Source organism: Vipera ursinii, assembly GCF_947247035.1.
Source record: "Vipera ursinii genome assembly, chromosome: 11".
In the NCBI taxonomy this organism is placed as follows: domain Eukaryota; kingdom Metazoa; phylum Chordata; class Lepidosauria; order Squamata; family Viperidae; genus Vipera; species Vipera ursinii.
Window position 1 is genome coordinate 8,164,925 of NC_139524.1, and position 24,506 is coordinate 8,189,430.

A 24,506-nucleotide genomic window follows, 5' to 3' on the forward strand; every position below is an offset into this window, starting at 1 on the left:
GCTCACAAATGAAGGCAAATATAATAATAATAATAATAATAATAATAATAATAATAATAATAATAATAATAATAATAATAATAATAATAATAATAATAATAGCTGTTGGAAGGGACCTTGGAGGTCATCTAGTCCAAACCCCTGCTCAGGCAGGAAACCCTATACCATTTCAGACAAATGGCTGTCCAGTCTCTTCTTAAAAACCTCCAGTGTTGGAGCATTCACAGCTTCTGGAGGCAGGTTGTTCCACCGATTGATTGTTCTGACTGTCAGGAAGTTTCTCCTTAGTTCTAGGTTGCTTCTCTCCTTGATTAGTTTCCATCCGTTGCTTCTTGTCCTGCCTTCAGGCACTTTGGAGAATAGCCTGAGTCCCTCCTCTTTGTGGCAGCCCCTGAGATATTGGAACGCTGCTATCATGTCACCCCTCGTCCTTCTCTTCATTAAACTAGACATACCCAATTCCAGCAGCCGTTCCTTATATGTTTTACTCTCCAGTCCCCTAATCATCTTTGTTGCTCTTCTCTTTACTCTTTCTAGAGTCTCAACATCTTTTTTACATTGTGGTGACCAAAACTGGATGTGGTATTGCAAGTGTGGCCTTACCAAGGCATTGAAAAGTGGTATTAGTACTTCATGTGATCTTGATTCTATTCCTCTGTTAATGCAGCCTAGCACTGTGTTGTTTTGTCCCAGGATAATGTTGCAGGATCCAATCTACACTCTGCTAGAGAGAAATTCCCTGAAGATGGGCTCCAGCATGAATCCAAAAACTCGGAAGACGGAACCCCTGGTCCTGGTGACCGACCCAGATTAGATCCCGCAACTTTAAAGGCTGTCACAGAGAAGAGGGGATTGTCTTACCATTTTTCTCTGAGGCACCAGAGGGCAGGACAAGAGGTAACAGGGGTGAAAGCTTATTAAAGAGAGATCCAGCCTAGAAAGGAGGAGAAATTTTCTGATGGTGAGAACAATTAATCAACGGAATAGCTTGCTTCGTGAAGTTGTGGGTGCTCCATCATTGGAGGTTTTCAAAAATAGACTGGACGATCATTTGACCAGCACGGTATAAGGTCTCCTGCCTTGAGCAGGGGATTGGACTAGAAGACATCCAGCCCTAGGATTCTATATTCTAAGGTTAAATGGGCAATTTCTTCAGCGGTGCTAAAGAAGCATTTGGCTCTCCTGGAGAAAGAAGGAACAAAAGAAAACCACCATCTACTTTGCCTTATATTTATTCGCTAGGTATAATTAAAAGGGAAACAGTCCACCGCTAAGCAAAGTTCAAACCATGATGAAATGACCGAAGCTGAAGACACTCAGTGTGTGGAGTTTCAGCTATCCTAATTGACAAGTCAGTAAAAACCATCATTTCCAGAGAGAAAAGAGGTTGGGGAAAGTTTCTGTTGGGGAGAACAGATGGGACCACTCTGGCATGAAGGCAAAAACCTCTTATTCCAATTCAGTAATCCGACTGCTAATTGCCTTGAAATGAAAAAATTATGAGAAGCTATAGAAACGCAAAACAGTGCATACGTAAAAATCGCTTCTCCGCATGAAGGTGTGAGATGCAGGGGATTGAAAGAAAAATGCGTATATATCTCCCTGTAAAACAGGAAATCTTACTGTAAATTAATACAGCAGCATACTGGTCCTCATTAATAATAGCAAGGCACGAGAGCTATCTACCGAAAGGGTTACCCATGAAAATTCTCCTCCCCCACCCACCCCCTCAACACAAATATGCACAAAACCTTGCTAAATAATTTCAGCCCTAACCGATACAAGTTCCAATCTGCACACAAGAGGAACAAACACTTTAGTCAACTCAGAACCGATCCCAGAATGCAGTCAGAATCCATCTGTCTACTTTAATATTTTGAGCAAAGAATGCCTTGGCAGCTTCTGAAGTGTTGAATGAAGGTTGCTGATCGTGGCTGACCTCCGTTCTCTAATTTGCTGGTGGCATCTGAAGCTGTGGTAAATCGGAAGGATTGTCTTTAGAATTAAAAAGAAGTTCCAAAAGAAGAACTCCTTCAGTTCATCACATCATTCATCCAGGAACGTAAGGGCCGTATTTATTAGGAACATGTCAAAGGTCAAATCCAACATCCGCACTTTTCTGTAGATCAAAATGTTGTGGATCCAAAAAAAAAAAGTTATTCTCCATTTCTCCTTTCATTCCAAAGTTCCTCCATTGTTTTCTACATGAGACGGCGTGCCTGAGGAGTCCAGTCCAGTGGCCTCACCTGAGAAAACAAACCAGCATCGTTAGAGGATGCACACCATCAAACCGAGAAAGATTTTTTTTTCCAAGCTAGCAAGCCAGCCGTCATTTAACAATTAGAAATGAGCTAGAGAGCTCATTTTGGAATTAGATGGCTCTCCCAGGCAAATCCCCTCCGGGACTTATCAAAACCCCTTTGGGGTCAACTGAATAGAGAGGAAGCCCATTGGAGACACAGCTAAACCGTTCACGTGCCAAACAGAATTACCATCAGACTAGGTGTCGCTTGCTTGGCTCCAAAGCAAATAGTTTGTTTGTTCCGGCTTTGGATTGATTAAACCATGATTGTTGAAGTCAGGGACAAGCTGTTAGAGCCATAAGCACTACTTCCCTCCCTCCCCCCTCCGCTGCTTCGAATCCAGGCTTGTTTTTAACCACAGCTCTCTAGGATGGCAGAAATGGTATGGATTGGATTTAAAAGAAAATCCGGGGCAAAGTCCTGAAGATCATACGTGAAAAGGCATCTAAGCCAGGAAAGGAGCAAAAGAAGTTCCTGTTTTGGAACATCCACCTTGGCTGTGGGAAAGTTAGACTCAAGTTCTCCAACAGTTGGTGAAAAACTCTCATCGTCCATCTCCTAACTCACTCGATGCCTCCTGCAATTTTCATAGCAATTATTGTATGGAAGATGTTTTGTCACTGCTTTTCTTCTCAGGTGACTTTTTTTTTACTTTTTTGAGGGGTTTCCTAGCACCTCACCTTAGGACCACACTTGGGATTAGAATTTTCATTGGTAAGCAAAGCAGTTGTTAAAAGTGAGTCACACACAATTTTAAGACCTTTTGTGCCATGGTTGTTAAGCGAATCACTGCAGTTGTTAAATGAATCACACAGCTGTTAAGCAAACCCAGCTTCCCCTATTGACTCTGCTCATCAGAAGTCAACTGGGAGGGTGACAAATGCCTGGGTTTTTTTGATCACGTGACTGTGGGGAACGCCGCAATGGTCGTAAGTGCGAGGACCGGTCATAAACCACTTTTTTTTTATAGTACTGTTGCAATTTTAGTGACTAAGCAAATGATTGCAAGTCAAGGACTAATTGTGGCAATGGATGGAAACTTATCAAGGAGAGAATTAACCTAAAAAGAAGGAGAAATTTCCTGGCAATGACAGCAATTAATCAGTGGAACGGGTTGCCATCCAGAAGTTGTGGGTGCTTCATCACTGGAGGTTTTTAAGAAGAGATTGGGCAGCCATTTGTCCATACTACTACTGCTAAGCTTGTAAGCCGCGCTGAGTCTTCGGAGAAGGGTGGGATATAAATGGAATTAAAATAAATAAATAAAATAGGTGATCCTACCCTGATGTCCATCATGGGGCCATAGAGTGAATCAGATTCAAAGGGCATCTCCATGATGAAGCTGTGTCTTTCCTTGGGATCATTTAATAGCCCCAAATCAGTGATTTGCATTCACCTTTTAGAGACCAAGTGCCCAAACTGCACCCCAAAACACACTTGGGTGGGTGTGGCCAATTGGTTGGGTGTGGCCCATTGGGTGGGCGTGGCTGCAGTGGTAACAGCAGACTGGGTGGAACTAAAAGGTAAAATCAATCAATTCCAACTTTGCGAGATCTTTTTTTTTCCTGCGAGAAGTTGAGATTGATTGATTGATTGATTGATTGATTGATTGAACTTTTTTTTTTTTGCACACGGCAGAGGCCTAAAGTGAAAAGGTTTTATAAAACCCAGCTGAAGGCCTAGGACTGGGGCGATGGCACGTGTGCCCACAGAGAGGGCTCTGCGTGCCACCTATGGCACACGTGCCATAGATTCGCCACCATGACCCCAAATGAAGCACCCCAGTAATCTCCAGGCTTGTGCATCCATCCCTCTTTTCCCCCTACCTATATTTTATATCAAATACTGTGGAGTCTTCGTCATCCTCCTCCTCTTCGTTTAAGGGAGCCATTTCCACCCGCTCTGCCGGAGTCGTGATAATATCATATTTGCGGGGTTTTTTAGTCCTCCTCTTAGACCTAAAATGAAAGAAGAAAATATTTTAGATATTGGGCAATACCGATGTCTGTTCAGAAAGATTGCAACCGTTTCTTCAATACCATCTTTGTGCTCCAAACTATCAACAATCACTTGGTTAGAGATGATATTTGGGGTTAGGGTTAGGGAGAAGGATCACAGACTCAAACTTTAGGACTTCCTGGCTTAAGACCACATGATTTATTCACTTAAACTGTTCGTCCACACCCAAAATAAGCCACCTCCTCTCTTCTTTATCAACATATCATCCTAGAAGGCTTCAGCTGTTTCGTTCCCAAGCTGGCAATTCTAAGAGGCTCTCTTAAAACAGCAAGTTGGAACACAAGCCATTTGTTGGTTTGCCACGACACCCTACTGATAAACCAGATCGGCTGGGTTTCCCCGACATTATAAGCAAAAACCTTTCAAAGTTACCCAGACTTGTCATGGTGTATGCATGCAATTCCTAAGTTAGCTGTCTCACTAAATGCGTTACAATATCAACACACAGCCGATGCCTGTTTTGCATTCTTACTCTTTGAGAAGAACAACTTCAGAGGAACAGTGTTCACTTTTTCCCCTTCCTGGTATGCCCAGTATCTGTGCCACAATATCTTATTCAGCTGAGGAATCTTGTCATTCAGGTTTAAGACTGTTTAGAGCAAAGTGAAACTGATCAAAGAGAGAAGCAACCTGGAATTAAGGAGAAACTTCCTGACAGTGAGGACAATCAACCAAGGGAACAGCTTTGCCTCCAGAAATCATGGGCGCTCCATCACTGGAGGTTTTTAAGAAGAGGCTAGACAGTCACTTGTCTGAGATGGTATATAGGTTCTCCTGCTTGAGCAGGGGGCTGGACTAGAAGGCCTCCAAGGTCTATTCTATTCTATTCTATTCTATTCTATTCTATTCTATTCTATTCTATTCTATTCTATTCTATTCTATTCTATTCTATTCTATTCTATTCTACTCTACTCTACTCTACTCTACTCTACTCTACTCTACTCTACGATGAGACGGTCAACTTATTTTCCAAAGTACCAGAAGGCAAGACGAGAAACAATGGATGGAAACTAATCAAGGAGAGAAGCAACCTGGAATTAAGGAGAAACTGTCTAACAGCGAGAACAATTAACCAGTGGAACAGCTTGACTCCAGAAATTATGGGTGCTCCATCACTGGAGGTTTTTAAAAAGAGGCTAGACAGTCACTTGTCTGAGATGGTCTAGGTTCTCCTGCTTGAGCAGGGGGCTGGACTAGAAGACCTCCAGGGTTCCTTCCAGCTCTGTTCTATTCTAAAATCTATTTCATGAGACTCATCAAAAGTATAAAGCCACAATGCTGGGAGAAATGTGTATATGTGTTCTGCCCTGTCCAAATCTTGCCCTTCTTCCCCCACCCCCAAACCTTCCCACCCCCCGGAGCCGTCACATTGCATCAGTTTAGGAACAAAATTGCCAGTGATTGAACAGCTTGTACTCTTATCTGCTCAACTGTCGTTTGATTGAGCTTGTTAGATGCGAACCGCATAATGACCTATTAAAAACCAATACAGGCTGGCAGTTGTTTAGAAAATGTTCTCAAGATTATACTACTTATTTTAGAAAACATCCTGGCTTCTAGTTCAGGTTTCGCCATCAATAACATTAATTAAAATCGCCCCTCTGTGCCTTTATTATAGATTTATTTGACGTCCGCTCAGTTGTGCATTGTTTTTGCTGACACGTTACAGGCCTCCTTATCGCAAAGGCTTTGGCTAGGTTGAAAGCAGTTTTATACCTCTGGAAATAAAACAATGCTTTCTCTACCTGTATCTGCCCCAGAGGCAGGATCACACAACCCTTTCTTGGTGTTTGGGATCCTTGGTTCTCTCTGAGTGGGTGGGTTTTTTTTGGTAGACATTTCAGTACCAAACTAGGTAATATAAGATGATATATAACTAAGATGATATATAACTAAGATGTTCAAAGGCCTGGAGGCTAAAACATACGAAGAACAGCTGCGGGACTTGGGTTTGGCCAGTCTAAAGAAAAGAAGAAATAGGGGAGACATGATAGCAGTGTCCCAGTATTTGAGGGGCTGCCACAAGGCAGAGGAGGCCAGGTTGTTCACCAGAGCACCAGAGGGCAGGACGAGAAACAACGGTTGGAAACTGATCAAGGAGAGAAGCAACCTGGAATTAAGGAGAAACTTCCTGACAGGGAGGACAATGAACCAGTGGAACAGCTTGCCACCAGAAATCATGAGCGCTCCATCACTGGAGATTTTTAAGAAGAGACTAGACAGTCACCTGTCTGAGATGGTGTAGGTTCTCCTGCTTGAGCAGGGGGCTGGACTAGAAGACCTCCAAGGTCCCTTCCAGCTCTATCCTATCCTATCCTATCCTATCCTATCCTATCCTATCCTAGCCTAGCCTAGCCTAACCTAGCCTAGCCTAGCCTAGCCTAGCCTAGCCTAGCCTAGCCTAGCCTAGCCCAGCCTAGCCTAGCCTATCAGTGCTGGAGGGGAGTAGGGTTGAGCTTAATTTTATACATTAGTGGATGCCCTGTTGGTGGGAGTGTTCTTGGTGGTTCCCTTATGGTGTGCTTCATTGACCCTTACATATTCTCCCGAAATATAGTGGTTGTTCAATAAGGACAAGGTAAAGGTTTTCCCCGTCCAGTCACATTTGACTCTACGTGGTGATGCTCATCTGTTTCTTAGCCGAGGGAGCAAGCATTGTCCAAAGACAATTTCCGTGGTCATGTGGCCAGGAAGGCTATACACAGAATGTTGTTACCTTCCCACTGATGCGATACCTTTTTATCTACTCACATTTGCATGCTTTCAAACTGCTATGGGGGAAGAAGCTGGGGCCGAGGAACAGGAGCTCACCCCATCGCACGGCGCTTGAGTCTCGAACCTGGGCTATCAATTTTCCAGCTGAGCATCTTTAACCACTGAGCCATCACACCCCTTTGGTTGCTCGGTAGGCACTTCTAAAGTGACCTCAAAGAGTTAAGCAAGATTGGGCTTTGCTGGCACCTGAATGGCAGACCACCAGGGCTAACGGCTAAACACGGGCGTTGTTTTTTTTAAAGGCTAAACACGAGCGTCTTTTAAAAAAATCCTAAATTGGATAAAAGATCTAACCACCATGCTGCCACGAAAACTATATGGACATGAGCTTTTAGTCAATGGGAGTGGGAAGCTGCAGGCTCACGATACACCACAGCAAAATATCTGCAGCGTTTAACCCATAAGATTTAGGGCGAACCTGGTGATTGTCATGAAAGGGTGGGTTAAAATGGCTGTGGATTTTTAACAATCATGTAACCTGCACATTTCAGGCTCCCAGGACTGAGAAGCTCTTAGTCCGCAATTTACAAACACCGAAGTCAAACCCACAATTTCCCCATTCCCTGCACATTTAAAAGGTGTTTTTTTAAGGGGGTTCAATAATTCCCTTGCTATACCATCCCCACTTTCTCACCTTCTCTTTGGCACTTTCCAATGTTCAGTTTTGCCAACCGATCTTAACTTTTCTATTTATTTAGTGTACGGCATCTATAGAGGTTGTGCAATCGTTGATATACAAATTTAGTTTAAATAAAGCATCAATGGATAGAGAGAGACAGACATACAGATTTGATAGATAGATAAGATAGATAATAGAAAGAGATAGATAGATAGATAGATAGATAGATAGATAGATAGATAGATAGATAGATAGATAAACAGACAGACAGATACATACACATACATACATACATACAATATAAGAAATAATATGTTAAATTAATATAAAACTATAATAAAATCATCATAATATGGAGTCATAGAATTGCAATGGAATAGATGTTATAATTTGATATCTAAGGAAGCTAACCATCTAACTGCTCCTGGTGTGGTTGCAGTGAGATAATCTCAGGTGCCTTGACATTTCCTGAGGAGACATTCTTGAACTAACCTGACTGTGTGTTACAGTCCTTTTCACAATTCCTTATAGTCAGTTGCACAAGGTGATATTTTTCCCTGCTTTGCATGCACCATTTTCCACCACTAAAACAAACATTACAGTAGCTTTGAAGTCCATTCTGCTCAGCAGCACTAAGAGTCCCAAAGGGCAATTCCAGAAGACCTCAGAGGAGATTGGTGAACCAAGTATCCTTGTTCTGATGAACTACAGAATCATTTCTGGGATGTATGGATCCCTTCTTTTTACTCCACTGCAAAATCTAACCAGAATTCCTAGCCAGCATTGTAAAAGGAACATAATGCTGTAGAACAGGGGTCTTCAAACTTGGCCCTTTTAGGACTCGTGGACTTCAACTCCCAGAATTCCTCAGCCAAGCGTGCCTGGCTGAGGAATTCTGGGAGTTGAAGTCCACAAGTCCTAAAAGGGCCAAGTTTGAAGACCCCTGCTGTGGAAGCTGGGCCAGTAGAAACTGGAAATTTCAATCCCTTTGCAGACACGATTAATCTCAGATGGCTTTTGTTTGAAGTGGAGATGTGAAAACACTCCTCTTGATCTTTATGGACATTATTACTCATGCCACCTTTGTTCCGGGTTTATTTAAACATCTGGCACTCCACACTTGTGGCTTGCATTGATGAATTTCAAATATTTAGTCAGCTTAACCCGGGTTGATTTAGCAAGTTCTGTGCAAACTTCCAGAGAGTCACCACCAAGGAACCAGGTTGCCAACACCCTCTTATGTTCAGCTTTTGTGTTGGCTTCACAGCCCGCTTCTGAAGGACGTGAACCTTCTACAAACTAGTTTCTGCAGGTAGTTAAATGCACAGAACAAGTCCCAAGATATATTTATTTCCTGCCAATCCACTATGGTGGGATTCATACAATGGGATAGTTAAAGTGCACTGGTTAAGACCGTACTTGCAAAACTGCTTCCAATTTGGGCACCGTGATAGAGTGAAAAAGTGCAGAGAAGAGCAACAATGATGATAAAAGATCTAGAGATTAAACTATACATGGAATGATTGAGGACACTAGGTATGTCTAGTCTAACAAAGAGAAGGACCACAGGTGACCTAATAGCAGTCTTCCAATATCTCAGGGGCTGCCACAAAGAAGAGGAGGTCAACCTATTCTCCAAAGCACCCAAAGGCAGGACAAGAAGCAATGGATGGAAACTAGTCAAGGAGAGAAGCAACCTAGAACTAAGGAGAAACTTCCTGACAGAACAATTAACCAGTGGAACAACCTGCCTCCAGAAGTGATAAATGCTCCAACACTGGGAGTTTTGAAGAAGAGACTGGACAGCCATTTGTCTGAAATGATATAGGGTTTCCTGCCTGAGCAGGGGTTGGATTAGAAGACCTCCAAGGTCCCTTCCAAGTCTGCTATTCCGTTATTCTGATGTTTTCTGATGGAAGTGTCTTTCCACCTTTCCTGATGCTCCTCTACTTTTAACAGGGTGTGGACAAGTCAGATTCGTTGGGTAAGGAAAGGTTAATCAGAGTGCCATTCTGACAGCTTTGCTTGCTAAGTTCTTGTCTCAGACCTATGTTTTAAGGTGGGGCAAAGAAACTAGTCAAAAGTTGGAAGGAAGTTGTTTCAAAGAAAACAAAGCTACAAAGCTCGGACAAAGTTGGGTCTCCTGTTTTAACACTGTACTTCCATATCCTATAGGGTATAGGCTATCCTTTCACAGGACTAAAGGAAACTTCCCCCAACTTGCTGGAAACAATGGGGACTGTATCATGACCACATGGCAATTCCTAAAGCCCACTGCCCATTCCCTGTGCTATATAGAGGCGAGCAATCCTTTTCAACCAGCAGGCAGAAAAGAACTTGGGAATATGCATACTCCCATTTGGAAGATAACAAACTTTGGAAGTTGAGCTTTATCCTCAGCAGCAGCTGCAGCACCATTCACACGCAGCCCACCCATTCACCTGTACTCTCCCCTTCTTCTTCTTCTTCTTTTTTAGGTGCAGACTTTGCTTCCAAGACAACCACTGGGCCTTAGTTAGTTCACCATTTTCTAAGAACGTCACCTATAACTGGATCTAGAGGCCTTTTTGGAAACAACTTTCTTCTTCTTCTTCTTCTTCTTCTTCTTCTTCTTCTTCTTCTTCTTCTTCTTCTTCTTCTTCTTCTTCTTCTTCTTCTTCCTCTTCCTCCTCCTCCTCCTTCTTCCTTCCTCCATCCTCCCATAAATAAGACAAACTGCTAGTAACCCTAACCACATGCAGTTGGAATCTTGCTATAAGACTAAGACCATGGAGTCAAAAGAATGGATATCCTTCTCACTTTACTTTTGCTTCCTCTTCCCTTTCTTGGTTCTCTCTCCTCTACTAAGCTTAGGCCAATGTTTGTCAACCTTGGCCACTTTAACATGGGCGGGCTTCAACTTCCAGAATTCATGCTGGCTGGGGAATTCTGGGAGTTGAAATCTACACATCTTAAAAGTTGGCAAAGTTGGCAGACTGCTTCAGACTGTAAGCCCCTTGGGGCAAGAATCTGTCTTTCCATTGTCAAAGGCAGGGGGTGAGGCTGAGAAACTTCTGCCTCAGTGGCTCTGGTCCCCCTCAAACCGGACTAGAATCTAGCTGCTAAGTGTGCCAACCAAGATTACAGACTCACATATACTCCTGTCCTTTCCAAATTTGCAGGGTGTCCCTGTTCAACAGTTGCTGTTGAGCTGTGAATTAAATACTGACAGCCAGCTGCTGATGTTCAACTGAGTTTCATTTTGATTTAAATTCATGTTGCAGCAAACGTAGCTTTCATCCTAGAACCACCCGGCTGTTTAGTTATGTGTTTGATTTATACTGTATGGTTTTCGTTCAGCAGATAAAGGCAGCACACAGAATATTCTGGCCTCCCATTTGGACCCAGAACCACCACGCTGTGAGGCAGGCCGTACTGGGAGAGAGGGACTGGGTCAAATTCAACCAGTAAACAGCTGTAGCTGAGAGTGAGCTTGGACTGGGATCCCATTGGTGTAGATCCAACATCTAAGTTGCAGCCTGCCTTAAAATCAAGCGCAGACCTTGCTCAGTGCCGAGTTCGATTGAGGCAATTTATCAGCCTGGTTAAATTCACTTAATCAGTCAATGTTGTGGCAGGCAAAACTGGGTTCCAAAAGTTCTAGACATTTTTAAAAGGACCAGAATTACAGAATCATAGAGTTGGAAGGGACCTTGGAGGTCTCCTAGTCCAATTCCCCTGCTCAGGCAAGAGATCCTATGCTATTTCAGATAAGTGGCTGTCCAGTCTCTTCTTAAAAGCCTCCAGTCATGGAGCACCCACAACGGCTGGAGGCCAGCTGGTCTACTGATTAATTGTTCTGACTGTCGGGAAATGACTCCTGATTTCAAGGTTGGTTGATTAGTTTCCTTGATTAGTTTCCATCCATTGCTTCTTGTTCTGCCTTCAGAAGCTGGCAATAATGGGGCAAGGAGCTGCATGCAAATCCTAACAGAGAAATGCATATGGGCTGCTGCTCTTCCGATTTTGCAAATGTCCTGGCTTGCTTAATTTTAAAATGCCATGGAGGCTGTTGGCAGGAGAGCTGCAGACCAGCCTTCCGTCACTCCAGCTGCTTGGTGAAGGCGCACCGTCACATGGCAAGCAGCTGAGTTGCCTCATCTGATCATTGTCTTTCACCAGCAAGCTCTGGTGAAAGCCTGAGGTCTATTTTTAGTCCAGCAGCCTAAGGGAGAAAAGGATTGATGCTCAACCGCCGTTCAAGAGCAGATCCAACAATGAGTCGTCTCTCTGTGGCTGGCTGGCAGCAGTGTCTCTTGGTGAAAGGGAAATCTAGAGCTTGATGTTTGCAGAAGCAGCCTCCTGAAATTAGTACCCCCTCCCACCTTAAGGCAAAGTGTCAACTGTCCAGTTGGCAAATCCAGAAAAAAGAAACTCCGGGGACATTATTTTACCAAGAGTATAAAACTTTACTTTAAAAAAAAACATACTGGCACAGAAGAAGCAAAACCAGCTCTGGGTTTCCCGTGCAAAAGCAAGCATGGTTAATTCCCCCCTTTTCCCTGTGGGGCCACCCACAATCCATTTGTTTGTATTGTATTGTTATGGGAAACAGCTAGCCATACCGGAACGTCTGCTCGGTGTGTCCTTGAAATGCCACCAAGTTGATGGCTGCTTGGACATCATTCCCCCATCCCTGTTACCAGTGCTTTTTTTGTAAATGAAAAAGGTGCCGGACCTCACACATGTCATACAACCCACCTTGCCTATCCTACAAGGTTCCATCTAAAAAAGGTGCCGGAACTCTGTTCTGAGCGTTCTATGAGAAAAAAAGCCCTGCCTGTTACTGTCAAGGTGCGAGCGAAGGGCCAATGTAGGTGAAAGCGACAAGACAGTCTTGACACAAAGATTTCTCGCATCCTGAAACGGTGCTACTTTTTGCACAAAACGAGGAGCCGATTAATGCCTCAAACAAAGCTGCTAAAACAGAACCAGGCAGGTTTTATTTCTTTTTAACCATTGGGTCGTGTCCGACTCTCGGCGACTTTATAGCCAAGTGTTCTCCATCCTACCCTTTCGAGCACAGCTTCTTTCAATTGTATTGCTAAGCACATTGTGCTTTAGATTGTAAGCCGCCCTGAGTCTTCGGAGAAGGGCGGGATATAAATGGGATTAAAATAAAATAAATAAATAAAAATAAATGTTCAACTCTGCATTAGATCCGACCTCATCAAGGCAGCGTGTTCTTTGCTTGCCCCTTTGTCTTGTTCCACTGAACCTTCCTAGCACCATCGCCTTCTCCAATGAATTCGAAGCAGGCAGGCAGAAGGGGCTAAAATATTACCGAAGGGAATGACAAAGGCAGAACACGCTTATTCAGTTGTTCCAAGCTGTTCTACAAACCTGACCGTCAAAAGAAGCAGAAAGTCACGAAATACTACTGCTTTTTTTTTTTTTAAAGTCGGAGGCAAAACGAACAACAGACACTACAAGAAATGATGGCTACTACAGCGGAAAGATTTTGAAGATGCTGGAGAAAGAGATAAAGGGAAGAGAAACATGCCTTTAAAACCTTGTTAACTAAACGGATGACACATTTTTTTCAGCACGTCCACCTTTGTTAGGTGGTTTTTACTGTGTAGACCAGGAGTAGGCAACCTTGGCTCTTTTATGACTCATGGACTTCAACTCCCAGAATTCCCAAAGGTGCTTTTTTGTTCAAAAGGCAACTGGACTTTCTTGGGGTTTTTTTTTTCCTTGAGGACATTTTGCTTCTCATCCAAGAAGCTTCTTCAGTTCTGACTGAGGTAAAGAAGCTTCTTGGATGAGAAGCGAAAGGTTTTAAGGAAGAAGGAAAAAAAAACCCCAGAAACTCCGGTGGCCTTTTGGAAAAAAAAGCACCTTTGGGACTGGACTGGACTTAATCAAACAATCAATTCCACAGTATTTTTCATGAGCTGGAGCCCACTTCTAAACATGTCATGTGCCTTCAGGGGTCCACAAATGCTTATTGGTGCAAAAAGAAGAAGATTTGGCTAACCCCATCCAAGAAAAACAGGTCTTCTTGCATAACTAGTGGCTGCAGTTCAGCCATCTGCCTTGCTGATGAACCGCTGCAAATTTTGTTAGGAAATTGCCTTTTCTTTTAAACGGAACAACAGAGTGCTAGACAGATTTTTTTGCAAGAACTGAAGCCCTCAGGAACCACAAAGGGATTGTAGTAGTAATAGTAGTATTAGTATTAGTATTAGTAGTAGTAGTAGTAGTAATAATAACAACAACAACAACAACAACAACAACAATAATAATAATAATAATAATAATAATAATAATAACAATAATAATAATAATATACCCATTGTCATCGGGGCACTGGGAACTACGTCCAAAAACTTTGCAAAATACATCAAGAAATTGCAGCTTCCTGCAGTAACTCCAGCAAAGCTACAAAAAACTGCGCTACTCGGAACATCTTCCATTTTAAGGAGATACCTGGTTGATACCTAGGATGCTGGCAGCAACCCGTGTCAACCATGAGTGCCAGTCAGTTTGAGTGTTCAGTTGACTGAGTTTCATGTTTTATGAATAAAAGTTTTATAAATAATAATAATAATAATAATAATAATAATAATAATAATAATAATAATATAGGTAGTCCTCGACTTACGACAGTTGACCCCCAAATTTCTGTGGTTAAGTGACACATTTGGTGAAGTGAGTTTTGCCCCATTTTACAACCTTTCTTGCCACAGCTGTTAAGCGAGTCACCGCAGCTGATAAGTTACTAGCAGGGCTGTTAAGTGAATCTGGCTCCCCCATTGATTTTGCTTGTTGAAAAGTTGCAAAATGTGATCACGTGACCCGGGACCCAGCCATAGTTGTTCAGTATGAACCCGTTTGCCGAGTTTCTGAATTTTGATCCCTTGACGATGGGGATGCTAACAGAAGCCGTCAGGGTGAAAAATGGTCCTAAGCCACTTTTTTTCACTGCTGCTGTAAATTTGAAGGGTCACCAAATGAACTATTGTAAGCCGTGCACTACTTGTAATTAATTTCTGCCTGATAAAGGAGAACTCAGCTACAGACACGGTAATTTCTCCCCTCTAACACTTCCCTTTTTATACCTGGCCATCTTAAAAATGGAACAAATGAATACACACACACAAAGATGTTGAGACTCTAGAAAGAGTACAGAGAAGAGCAACAAAGATGATCAGGGGACTGGAGGCTAAAACAGGAACGGCTGCTGGAATTGGGTATGTCTACTTTAATGAAGAGAAGGATGAGGGGGGACATGATAGCAGTCTTCCAGTATCTCAGGGGCTGCCCCAAAGAAGAGGGAGTCAAGCTATTCTCCAAAGCACCTGAAGGCAGGACAAGAAGCAACGGATGGAAACTAATCAAGGAGAGACGCAACCTAGAACTAAGGAGAAACTTCCTGACAGTGAGAACAATTAACCAGTGGAACAACCTGCCTCCAGAAGTGGTGAATGCTCCAACACTGGAAGTTTGTAAGAAGGGACTGGACAGCCATTTGTCTGAAATGGTATAGGGTTTCCTGCCTGAGCAGGGGGTTGGGCTAGATGACCTCCAAGGTCCCTTCCAACTTCTTCTTCTTCTTCTTCTTCTTCTTCTTCTTCTTCTTCTTCTTCTTCTTCTTCTTCTTCTTCTTCTTCTTCTTCTTCTTATTATTATTATTATTATTATTATTATTATTATTATTATTATTATTCCCAACAAACAACATAAAACAAAGAATAACAGGTTTGGATAGGACCTTGGAAGTCTTCCAGTCCTGATCAAGCTGGAGACTTTCTATTATTCTGGACAAATGGCTGTCCGGTCCCTTCTTAAAAACCTCCAACGATGGAGAACATTTCATTTCTGTTTTACCCTCTCTCCTTTTTTCCCCCAGCCCAACCTGGCAAGTGAATAAATCGGAACGGGAAAAACAGGTTTTTAAGAGCTCTATCGAGGCTTTTCAACACGCTTATTTGACTTCTGCAAGAAGTGCCCAGTTTCTTCCTCTGGAAAATTTTAAAATTCAGAAAACCAGCTTCGGCTCGAGCTCTGCCTATCCAACCTTCTGTTCAGGAAAGACCTATGACAGATTTCCAGATATATTTCCAAGAAAGATCACACAGGCTTCCTGTAAACAAGAAATTTAATACCCCAGAAGGCTGCCAAGGCTGATATCACCTTTCCCATTCATTAGCTCTTCAAGCATCAGAGCTTTACGTCCGTGGTCGCCCATGCGCTTTGCAAGGAGAAAGCCACACAAACAGTTCCTGACACTAATACAGGCACACGGTATGCAATCCACACCAGGAAATTAACCCAGCTGTGCAATCAACACAGTTCCTAGAGTCGCACACCAATACTAAACTAATCGAAACATGAATAAGCTGATCAAAACACGTAATAAACTAATCAAAAGCATTGGGTCTTCAGAACTCCTAAGCCTACAAACTGCGGCTTGTAACTCGCCTGGTTAGGCACGCCGTGCGAACTCTGCAACTTATATATATATGTAGTCTTCGACTTACAAGTTAGTGAACATTTCTGGTTACAAGGGCACCGGAAAAAGTGACTTACGACCGTTTTTTGCACTTACGACCGTTGCAGCATCTGCACCTGGGGTCACGTCATCAAAATTCAGATGCTTGGCAACTGACTCGTATTTATGACGGTTGCAATGTCCTGGGGATAGGTAATCCCCTTTTTGTGACCTTCTGACAGGGACATTTAACGGGGAAACCAGATTCATTTAACAACTGTGTTACTAATTTAACCACTGCAGGGATTCAATTAACGACTGTGGCAAGAAAGGTTGCAAAATGGAGCAAAACTCGCTCACCTAATGTCTCACTTAGCCACAGAAATGTTGGGCTCAACTGCGGGTCGTAAGTTGAGCACTTACCTGTGTTGCCACTTAAAAGATTCATTGTCATAACAACTGTGAAAAATTACTTGGGGATGGTGGAGCAAAATTTTGCCGGTCCTGGTTTACACAGCTAAAACGCCTGACTTGGAAATGCTTAATATTCTGGTTTTTTTTGATCATCCCAATTTGGTGAAAATATACGTAACCCATAATGTAAATGTTTCTAACATAAGCCGTGATTGGAAGCTGTTAAGGCAGCTGGTGAGAACAGCTTTTTTCAGCTTGTACCTGGCAGATGTGCTGGGATAACAACTCCCAGAATTCCAAGCTCTGGTGACAAAAGTATGTTGACAACTGCTATCCCAGCACATCTGCAGATGGCCAGATGGGAGAAGGTGGGGTTGTGCTTTAGTAGAGAGGATTTAATGCCCTGCTTATACAGGTAGCTCTTAATTATGGCTGGTTGCTAAGTAACAGCTGAAACAACAGAGGCCCCCCCAAAAGCTACCTGTGACCTGATTTTGAAACTACAAGGGCAACACACACTCCTGCGGTCATGTGATCACATGTTGGGTGCTTGGCAACTGGCTCACCTTGATGGCTGTTTGCAAGCAGGCACATGACTGATTTTTCATGGGTTTGGGGTTTTTTTGCCGATTTCCAGGGTTTACTTCCATTTTCTGCCCAAATATGCTCACTGGATAAAATGGGTTTGCTTAGCAAGCACTTAACGGCCATCACAAAAAGTCATAAAATATATTCACTGAATAGCCATCACAAAAAGTCATAAAATCAGTTCCAGGCACATAGTGACCTGCTTAACAACTCAATTACATCCTACCTATATGTGATTTCTTCTTTTTTTTCTCTTTTTTTTAAAGGTACAGGTAGTCCTCAACTTACGGCCACAATTGAAGCCCCCCCCCAAATTTATGTTGCTAAGTGAGAAATTTGTTAAGCGAGATGCCCCGTTTTATCACTTTTCTTGCCACATTTGTTCAACCAATTGGTGCAGTTGTTAGTCCCGTGGTTTTTAAGAGAATCTGGTCTCCCCATTGGCTTGATCACACGATCCCAGGACACGGCTGCCGTCACAAATAGGAGCCAGCTGTCAAGCATCCGAATGCAAATCACGCGACCATGGGGAGGCTTCAACGGTCATTAACTGTGAAAAATGGTCCTAAGTCATTTTTTCCCCAGTGCCGTTGCAACTTCCAATGGTCACTAAGTGAATTGTTACAAATCAAGGACTACCTGTACCTTTTAGTCTGTATTGATTTCTGGCAACTGCTTGGATCAGTCCCTGCAGCTTTTTTTTTTTTTGCCAGGGTTTTGGAAATAGCTTTTGCTACATACATTGCCTTCTTCTTCCTAGGACTGGGAGTAACTGGCCCAGGGCTTTGTGCTTAAAGTGAGACTAGAACTCAGAGTCACCCTGTTTCTGTCCTGTTGCATTAACCACAACACTACACCGCACCACACAACACTAAACTGGGGTTCCGGGCTCCAGCTACAAGGGATGAGTTTGTCATGCAGTTGAACAGAGAGAGGACTAAAAGCAAGGACTTGGGGCCCCGGGGGGGGGGGGGCTGGCGTCACAGCAATCCTGAACTCAGCACTTTAAAAGTTGGTCCTTCTTGCCATTTGCAGGGGAGGCACCAGCATCTCCCTCTGTATTTACTAATTTACAATTTACTAATTGCTCAGGTCCCTGTTAAGATCAAGCGAAAAAGCCCTGGGGGATGGGAGGAAGTGTTTTCTCCCTTACAGAAATATATCCTGTTCAGAGGGGAAAGTAAACAGGATTCCCAACATCCTCCCTCAAAAGTCAGATTCTTATGAGCGCTGTGCCTGCGTGTGTGTGTGTGTGTGTGTGTGTGTGTGTGTGTGTGTGGCTCACACAGGCGATTGTGGTTGAACCTGGGCAAAACAGCTGTTTTCATCGAGAAAGCCTTGGTTTAAACCTCACTCCCTCACCATTAAGCCAGTGGCTGTCGGCAACTGCTCTCAAGCTTCTCCATAAGCAAGAAAGGGATAATATATGACATGCCCTTTGCTTCGCCTTCTGCGTTTTGCATAGGGGTGGGGAGCCCTTCTCAAAAGAATCGTTAAGTACACCTGATTGACAGCCCGTGCCAGCAGAACAAGGGCAATGTAAAAAGTCAGGGCAGCAGGAAAAGGATTGGCAAGCGTTAGGTCTTCTTAAAGAAGTGAGCCTCTTCTGTCAAGAAGATATCCTGGCCTAGCTTAGAAGAAGATGCAGCGTTATTAGACATCTGCAGTAGCATATTTGGGGAATATATATATCTGGAGTACATAGGTTGACTCAGCCTTCCATCCTTCCGAGGTTGGTAAAATGAGGACCCCGATGGTTGGGGGGGGCAAGAGGCTGGCGCTGTAAGCCGCTTTAGAGAGAGGGCCGTAAAGCGCCATGAAGCGGCGTGTAAGTCTAAGCGCCGTTGCTATTGCTATATATTAAGAGAATAATTCTGCACAGAATCGTTACAGCCCCAGGCTGGCCTAAATGCGAAAAAGGCAGGCTGAGAACATTCAAACCTGGCGGGTTTGAAACCCAAACAGGTTCAACCCCCCCCCTTATTTCTCCACCAGGAAGGCAGAGGTTAACACCCTGGCCTACCTTGTCAGATTGTGTTTGTGTGGTGGGGTGCGGGGGGGGGGGGGAAGGAAAAGCTTAGGAAGGCAAGGGGTGGGCAGCATTTCTAAAGTTCCCCCCTACTCCCACCCAGCAAGGTTACAAAAATACACCTTACACTTTACCTCCCCTGTCCTGGGACGGGGTGGGTGGCTGGGTTTAAAGCTGCCCAAGGAGAAGGCTGGGCTAGGGTCCTAGCGGGGTGGGGCGGGCCGAAGGCTCTCGGCTGCTTTAGGGGAGGGGTCGGGGGGTCCAGGGGCGAAGGGCTGCGGCCAGGGACCCCGCGCGCCCCTTTCCTCCCGCCGCACCTGAGCACGCGGAACAGCAGGCAGGCCATCAGACAGGCGCTGGCCGCGCAGGCTCCGATGACAGCGGCCTTCAGCGCCGGTAAATCGCGCAGCATCGCCAGGACCGGGTTGCGCTGGGCAGCGCCGCTGTGGTTCCCGGCCGAGGACGGCGGCGGCGGCGGCGGCGGCGGCGAGACGGCCGCTTTCTGGGCATCGCCGGGGCTGCCGCTGGCGTTCTTGGAGATGGAGGCGGGCGGCGGCGCCAGGGCCAGCAAGGCGGCGGGTAGGATCGCGAGCAGCAGCAGCAGCAGCAGCTGGCAGGTTCGCTCCGCCGGGCGAAACATGGTGCCGGGCAGGGAGGCGCGCAGAGTCGGCGCACGGAGTGGCTTTGGAGGGTGGTGGGTTGGTGGAGAGAGCTCTGCGCGCGAGAGAGAGGATCGCGCGGCTTCTTCGCGCAGGCTGCTCGCCCCACCGGCCAAGGCAGCAGCAGCAGCAGCGGCGGCGGCGGCGCTTCTCCGGTGCGGCTCCTCCAGCGCTCCGAGCCGGATCAGTCGAGCGAGCGAGCGGCTGGCGGGGGAGGAGCTGAGCTGGCTGCGCTGGGGAAGGGAAGGGAAGGGAAAGGAAAGGGAGGGAGGGAACGGTGGGTAGGCAGCAGCTGGCCCGGGGCCGGGCTTCGGCAGCGGCAGCGGCAAGGAAGCTGGCGGTGACAGCTGCTCCCAGGGGACCGCCTAGCCCAGGGGTAGGCAACCTTGGCTCTTTTATGACTCGTGGACTTCCACTCCCAGAATTCCTGAGCCCTAGACCCACCTGGACCTAGAACAAGGGAAACGCAACATATGAATTGGGTTTTCCCAATGTCTACAAAATAAAATTTGACTCTATGCATTTACTTTGAATGTGATCCCATTCGTTATAATACTCCTTGTTCCCTAGACCAGGGGTAGGCAACCTTGGCTCTTTTATGACTCGTGGACTTCCACTCCCAGAATTCCTGAGCCAGCCATGCTGGCTCAGGAATTCTGGGAGTTGAAGTCCACGAGTCATAAAAGAGCCAAGGTTGCCTACCCCTGGCCTAGCCTCTGCCTCCCCCCTGTGCAGAAGGCCTTTGCCCTTCCAAGGAAAAGAGAATATCTGTAGCTCCGGGTTGAAAATTCAGGGCTCCTGGCTGCTCTCCGAGCTGGCTTCTTTACTTGCAGACGTGTCCATGCTAGCCCTGATGATGTTGCCTAGTGTGGGTCATGAAACAAGCCAGCTCGGAGAGCGCCAAGGATCTCACAGTTGTTTTCCCACCCACCCGCTTCCTCTTTGACACTCCGCAAACCTCGCCCCTTTTTAGCAGCGATGATGATGATGATGATGATGATGATGATGATGATGATGCCTAGTTAGGGTAATGAAAAGTCTGCAAAAAAGAGAAGCTCGGAGAGCACCCAGGAGCACCCTGGAGTCCCAGTTGCCAAGGCAAGGAGACCAACTCGACTCTGCGCACCTTGGCAGAGTAGAGTCCTCCGGGCATCTGCTCACGTGCAGAGTGCCTTCCCCCCCTTGGCAAAGATCAGTTGACGGAAAACTAATTCCGCCAAACGGAACAGGGAGAATCTCAGAAAAAGATGGAAGGGAAATATTTTTCCCACTGTTCTTGGTTCCCAGGGATGTCAGTGTGTGGCCAGTCTTGGCCTGGCTTAATCATGGTTTCTTGGCTGACCCAAGTTTGTCCACACATTCCGTTTTGCCATAAGCCCTGATTGACAAGCCATAACAGAGCTGGATTCATTTATTAACGTGAAGGCCTAAAACCAAGCATTGTTTATTTTTATTTTTTACAACTATCTGTTTTGCCTCCTTTGTATTATGTGTTATGTGCCTTGAAACATTGTATTATTTCAGTACAGTGATGTTTAAATCATAAAAGATTACTGGCATTCTGTTATCTGGAAAAGAGTGTTGAAAAATAAGAGCAAAAAAAGATATTCTATCAATAATTAATTGCAATTCAGGATATCAATATTCCATGCATTAAAATTATTTGGGTTTTTAAATTCAAAGTTGAGTAGGACATTAAAGAAAAAAACATGGTGACAGGCCTCTAAGTGTTTGTCATTTAATATAGGTTTAGGTCTGAAGCTAATTACTTGATATTAAAATCTCCATTGTGTTGTTATTTTATGCATACACGCATATTAATGAGAGAGAGAAAAAGGTAACTAGAACAAATTTAGCAAGAATTAAAATACCCCAATAGTAGAAATAATAATAATAATAATAATAATAATAATAATAATAATAATGATGATGATGATGATGATGATGAAACAATGAGGGTTTTTTTTAACTTAAGGTAAAAAGGTAAAGGTTCCCCCGCACATGCGTGCTAGTCGTTTCCAACTCTAGGGGCTGGTGCTCATCTCCGTTTCAAAGCCGAAGAGCCAGCGCTTGTCCGAGGACGTCTCCATGGTCACGTGGCCGGCATGACTAGACGCCAAAGGCGCATGGAACACTGTTACCTTCCCACTGGAGCGGTCCCTATTTTTCTACTTGCATTTTTACATGCTTTTGAACTGCTAGGTTGGCAGAAGCTGGGACGAGTAACAGGTGCTCACTCTGTTACGCGGCACACGGGATTCGACCCGCCAAACTGCCGACCTGGTCGACAAGCTCAGCGTCCCAACCCACTGAGCCACTGCGTTTTTCACTTAGTTTAACTAAATGTAAGGAAGAATAGTTGCATACATTCAAGACAGCATGGCAAATAGAATCACTAACTGTTTGGCTTCTAAGGAGGGCTTTGTTCGTTTTCTTCCATTCAATTGTGTCCATGAAGCTAGAGTTCAGCGGTCTTCAAACTTGGCAACTTTAAGACTTGTGGACTTCAACTCCCAGAATTCCTCAGCTGGCTGAGGAATTCTGGGAGTTGAAGTCCACAAGTCTTAAAGTTGCCAAGTTTGAAGACCCCTGAGCTAGACGGTGGTTCTCCCAAAGGAGATCCTGCAGAAGGACAAAACTCACACTGTTGTTTTACACCCTGAGAGTAATAGAAACCTAATAGTGAATGTGAATTTAGATGAGTTCAGAAAGGTGCAGTGTGTGCCATTGGTTAAAGGAAAGCTAGAATTGTGGTAGGATGAAATATTTAGAGGATGGCAGGCACCAAGGTTAGGCAAACCAAGCTGGGTTTGAATAATACATGAAGTCAAAGCCAAATCCTTTGATCTCTGACCCAATCATTGTTCCTCTTGGGATAATCATTTTCCAACCAACTTGGAAGACTAAGTCTGGGAAAAGGTGGGAAAAGAAGAAAATGAATCCATAGGACATAGGATATCAGGGAGGGATGGGACCTTGGAGGTCTTTTAATTCAACCCTAAGCTAAAGCAGGAGGCATTATACCAGGGGTCTTCAAACTTGGCCCTTTTATGACTTGTGGACTTCAACTCCCAGAATTCCTCAGCCAGCATGCCTGACTGAGGAATTCTGGGAGTTGAAGTCCACAAGTCATAAAAGGGCCAAGTTTGAAGACCCCCTACATTATACCATCCCGGGCAAATGGCTGTCTAATCTTTTCTTGAAAACCTCCAGTGATGGAACACCCACAGCTCTGGGAGGTAAGCCGTTCTGTTGATTAATTGTTCTCACGGACAGGAGATTTCTCCTTAATTCTAGGTTGGCTTTCTCCTTGGTACATTTCTATCCATTGCTTCTTGTCCCGGTCCTTTGGAGAATAGGCCGACCCCTTCTTCCCTGTGACAGCCCCTCAAACATTGGAAGATTGCTAACATGGCATACCTAATCCATCTCTTCCTTAGGCTAGACATGCTTAGTCCCTCCAACTGTTCACCGTACAACTTAGCCTACACACACACACACACACCACCCCCCCAATGGTCTTTCTTGCTCTCCTCTGTTCTTTTTCCAGCTTTGCAACATTTTGTGTGCGTCGTGGTGACCAGAACAGGGACGCATTCTTCCCAGCGTGTCCTCTTTAGTTATCGTTCAAAATAAGCCAACTCTCTCTAAAGCCTCATCACTCATGCTTGAAATATCGAGCCACGGAGAACCCCTGACAAATTACGTGTGTCACGTTGTTCTTTCCGAGGGCCAGATGCCCAGCCAAGTTCTCCGACTGGTTCTCCTGCTTTCTGTGCTCCAATTTCAACCAAAGATGCATGGCGTTCCCGTAGGGGCTGATCTTGGCCCCAAGGCATGTAAGGGATATAATGGGAGCTTTCCCATCACCTGCCTCGTTTGTGTGGGCTGAGCTGCGGATCTGCCCACATTCGGCCATTCGTTTCTCTCCCTCCCCGTAAATGTTTCCAGCTCTGCTGTTTTTCCGTGGTTTGTCCAGCCAGCTGAATCTTTGGGTGACATCCATTAAAGCAGGCAGGAGTCTTCAAACTTGGCCCTTTTATGACTTGTGGACTTCAACTCCCAGAATTCTTCAGCCAGCGTGCCTGGCTGAGGAATTCTCAGTGGGAGTTGAAGTCCACAAGTCATCAAAGGGCCAAGTTTGAAGACCCCTGACATAATGTGAGGGGGAAATAATGCTAACTCAGAAAGAGTTAACTGGTGTTTCTCAACCTCGGCCATTTTAAGAGAGGTGGACTTCAGCTCCCAGAATTCCTCACCCAGTGTGCCTGGCTGAGGAATTCTGGGAGTTGAAGTACACAAGTCATAAAAGGGCCAAGTTTGAAGACCCCTGACATAATGTGAGGGGGAAATAATGCTAACTCAGAAAGAGTTAACTGGTGTTTCTCAACCTCGGCCATTTTAAGAGAGGTGGACTTCAACTCCCAGAATTCCTCACCCAGTGTGCCTGGCTGAGGAATTCTGGGAGTTGAAGTACACAAGTCATAAAAGGGCCAAGTTTGAAGACCCCTGACATAATGTGAGGGGGAAATAATGCTAACTCAGAAAGCGCTAAACTGGTGTTTCTCAACCTCGGCCATATTAAGAGGTTGTCCAGTGTCTGACTAGTGGGGCAGTTCTCATC

At 44.8% G+C, this 24,506-nt stretch overlaps 1 protein-coding gene across 1 annotated transcript; it reads right to left on the reverse strand.

Moving 5' to 3' along the window:
- Nucleotides 1-285: 285 nt before the first annotated feature.
- On the reverse strand, nucleotides 286-23,801 carry FAM174B (family with sequence similarity 174 member B; the record flags this gene model as incomplete). Its single annotated transcript, XM_083371721.1, has 5 exons — nucleotides 286-2,246; nucleotides 4,130-4,261; nucleotides 19,541-20,115; nucleotides 20,327-20,332; nucleotides 23,589-23,801. 5 exons carry the CDS (start codon nucleotides 23,799-23,801, stop codon nucleotides 2,243-2,245), a joined length of 930 nt encoding a protein of 309 aa, XP_083227847.1. The 3' UTR covers nucleotides 286-2,242.
- Between the last annotated feature and the right edge of the window lie 705 nt (nucleotides 23,802-24,506).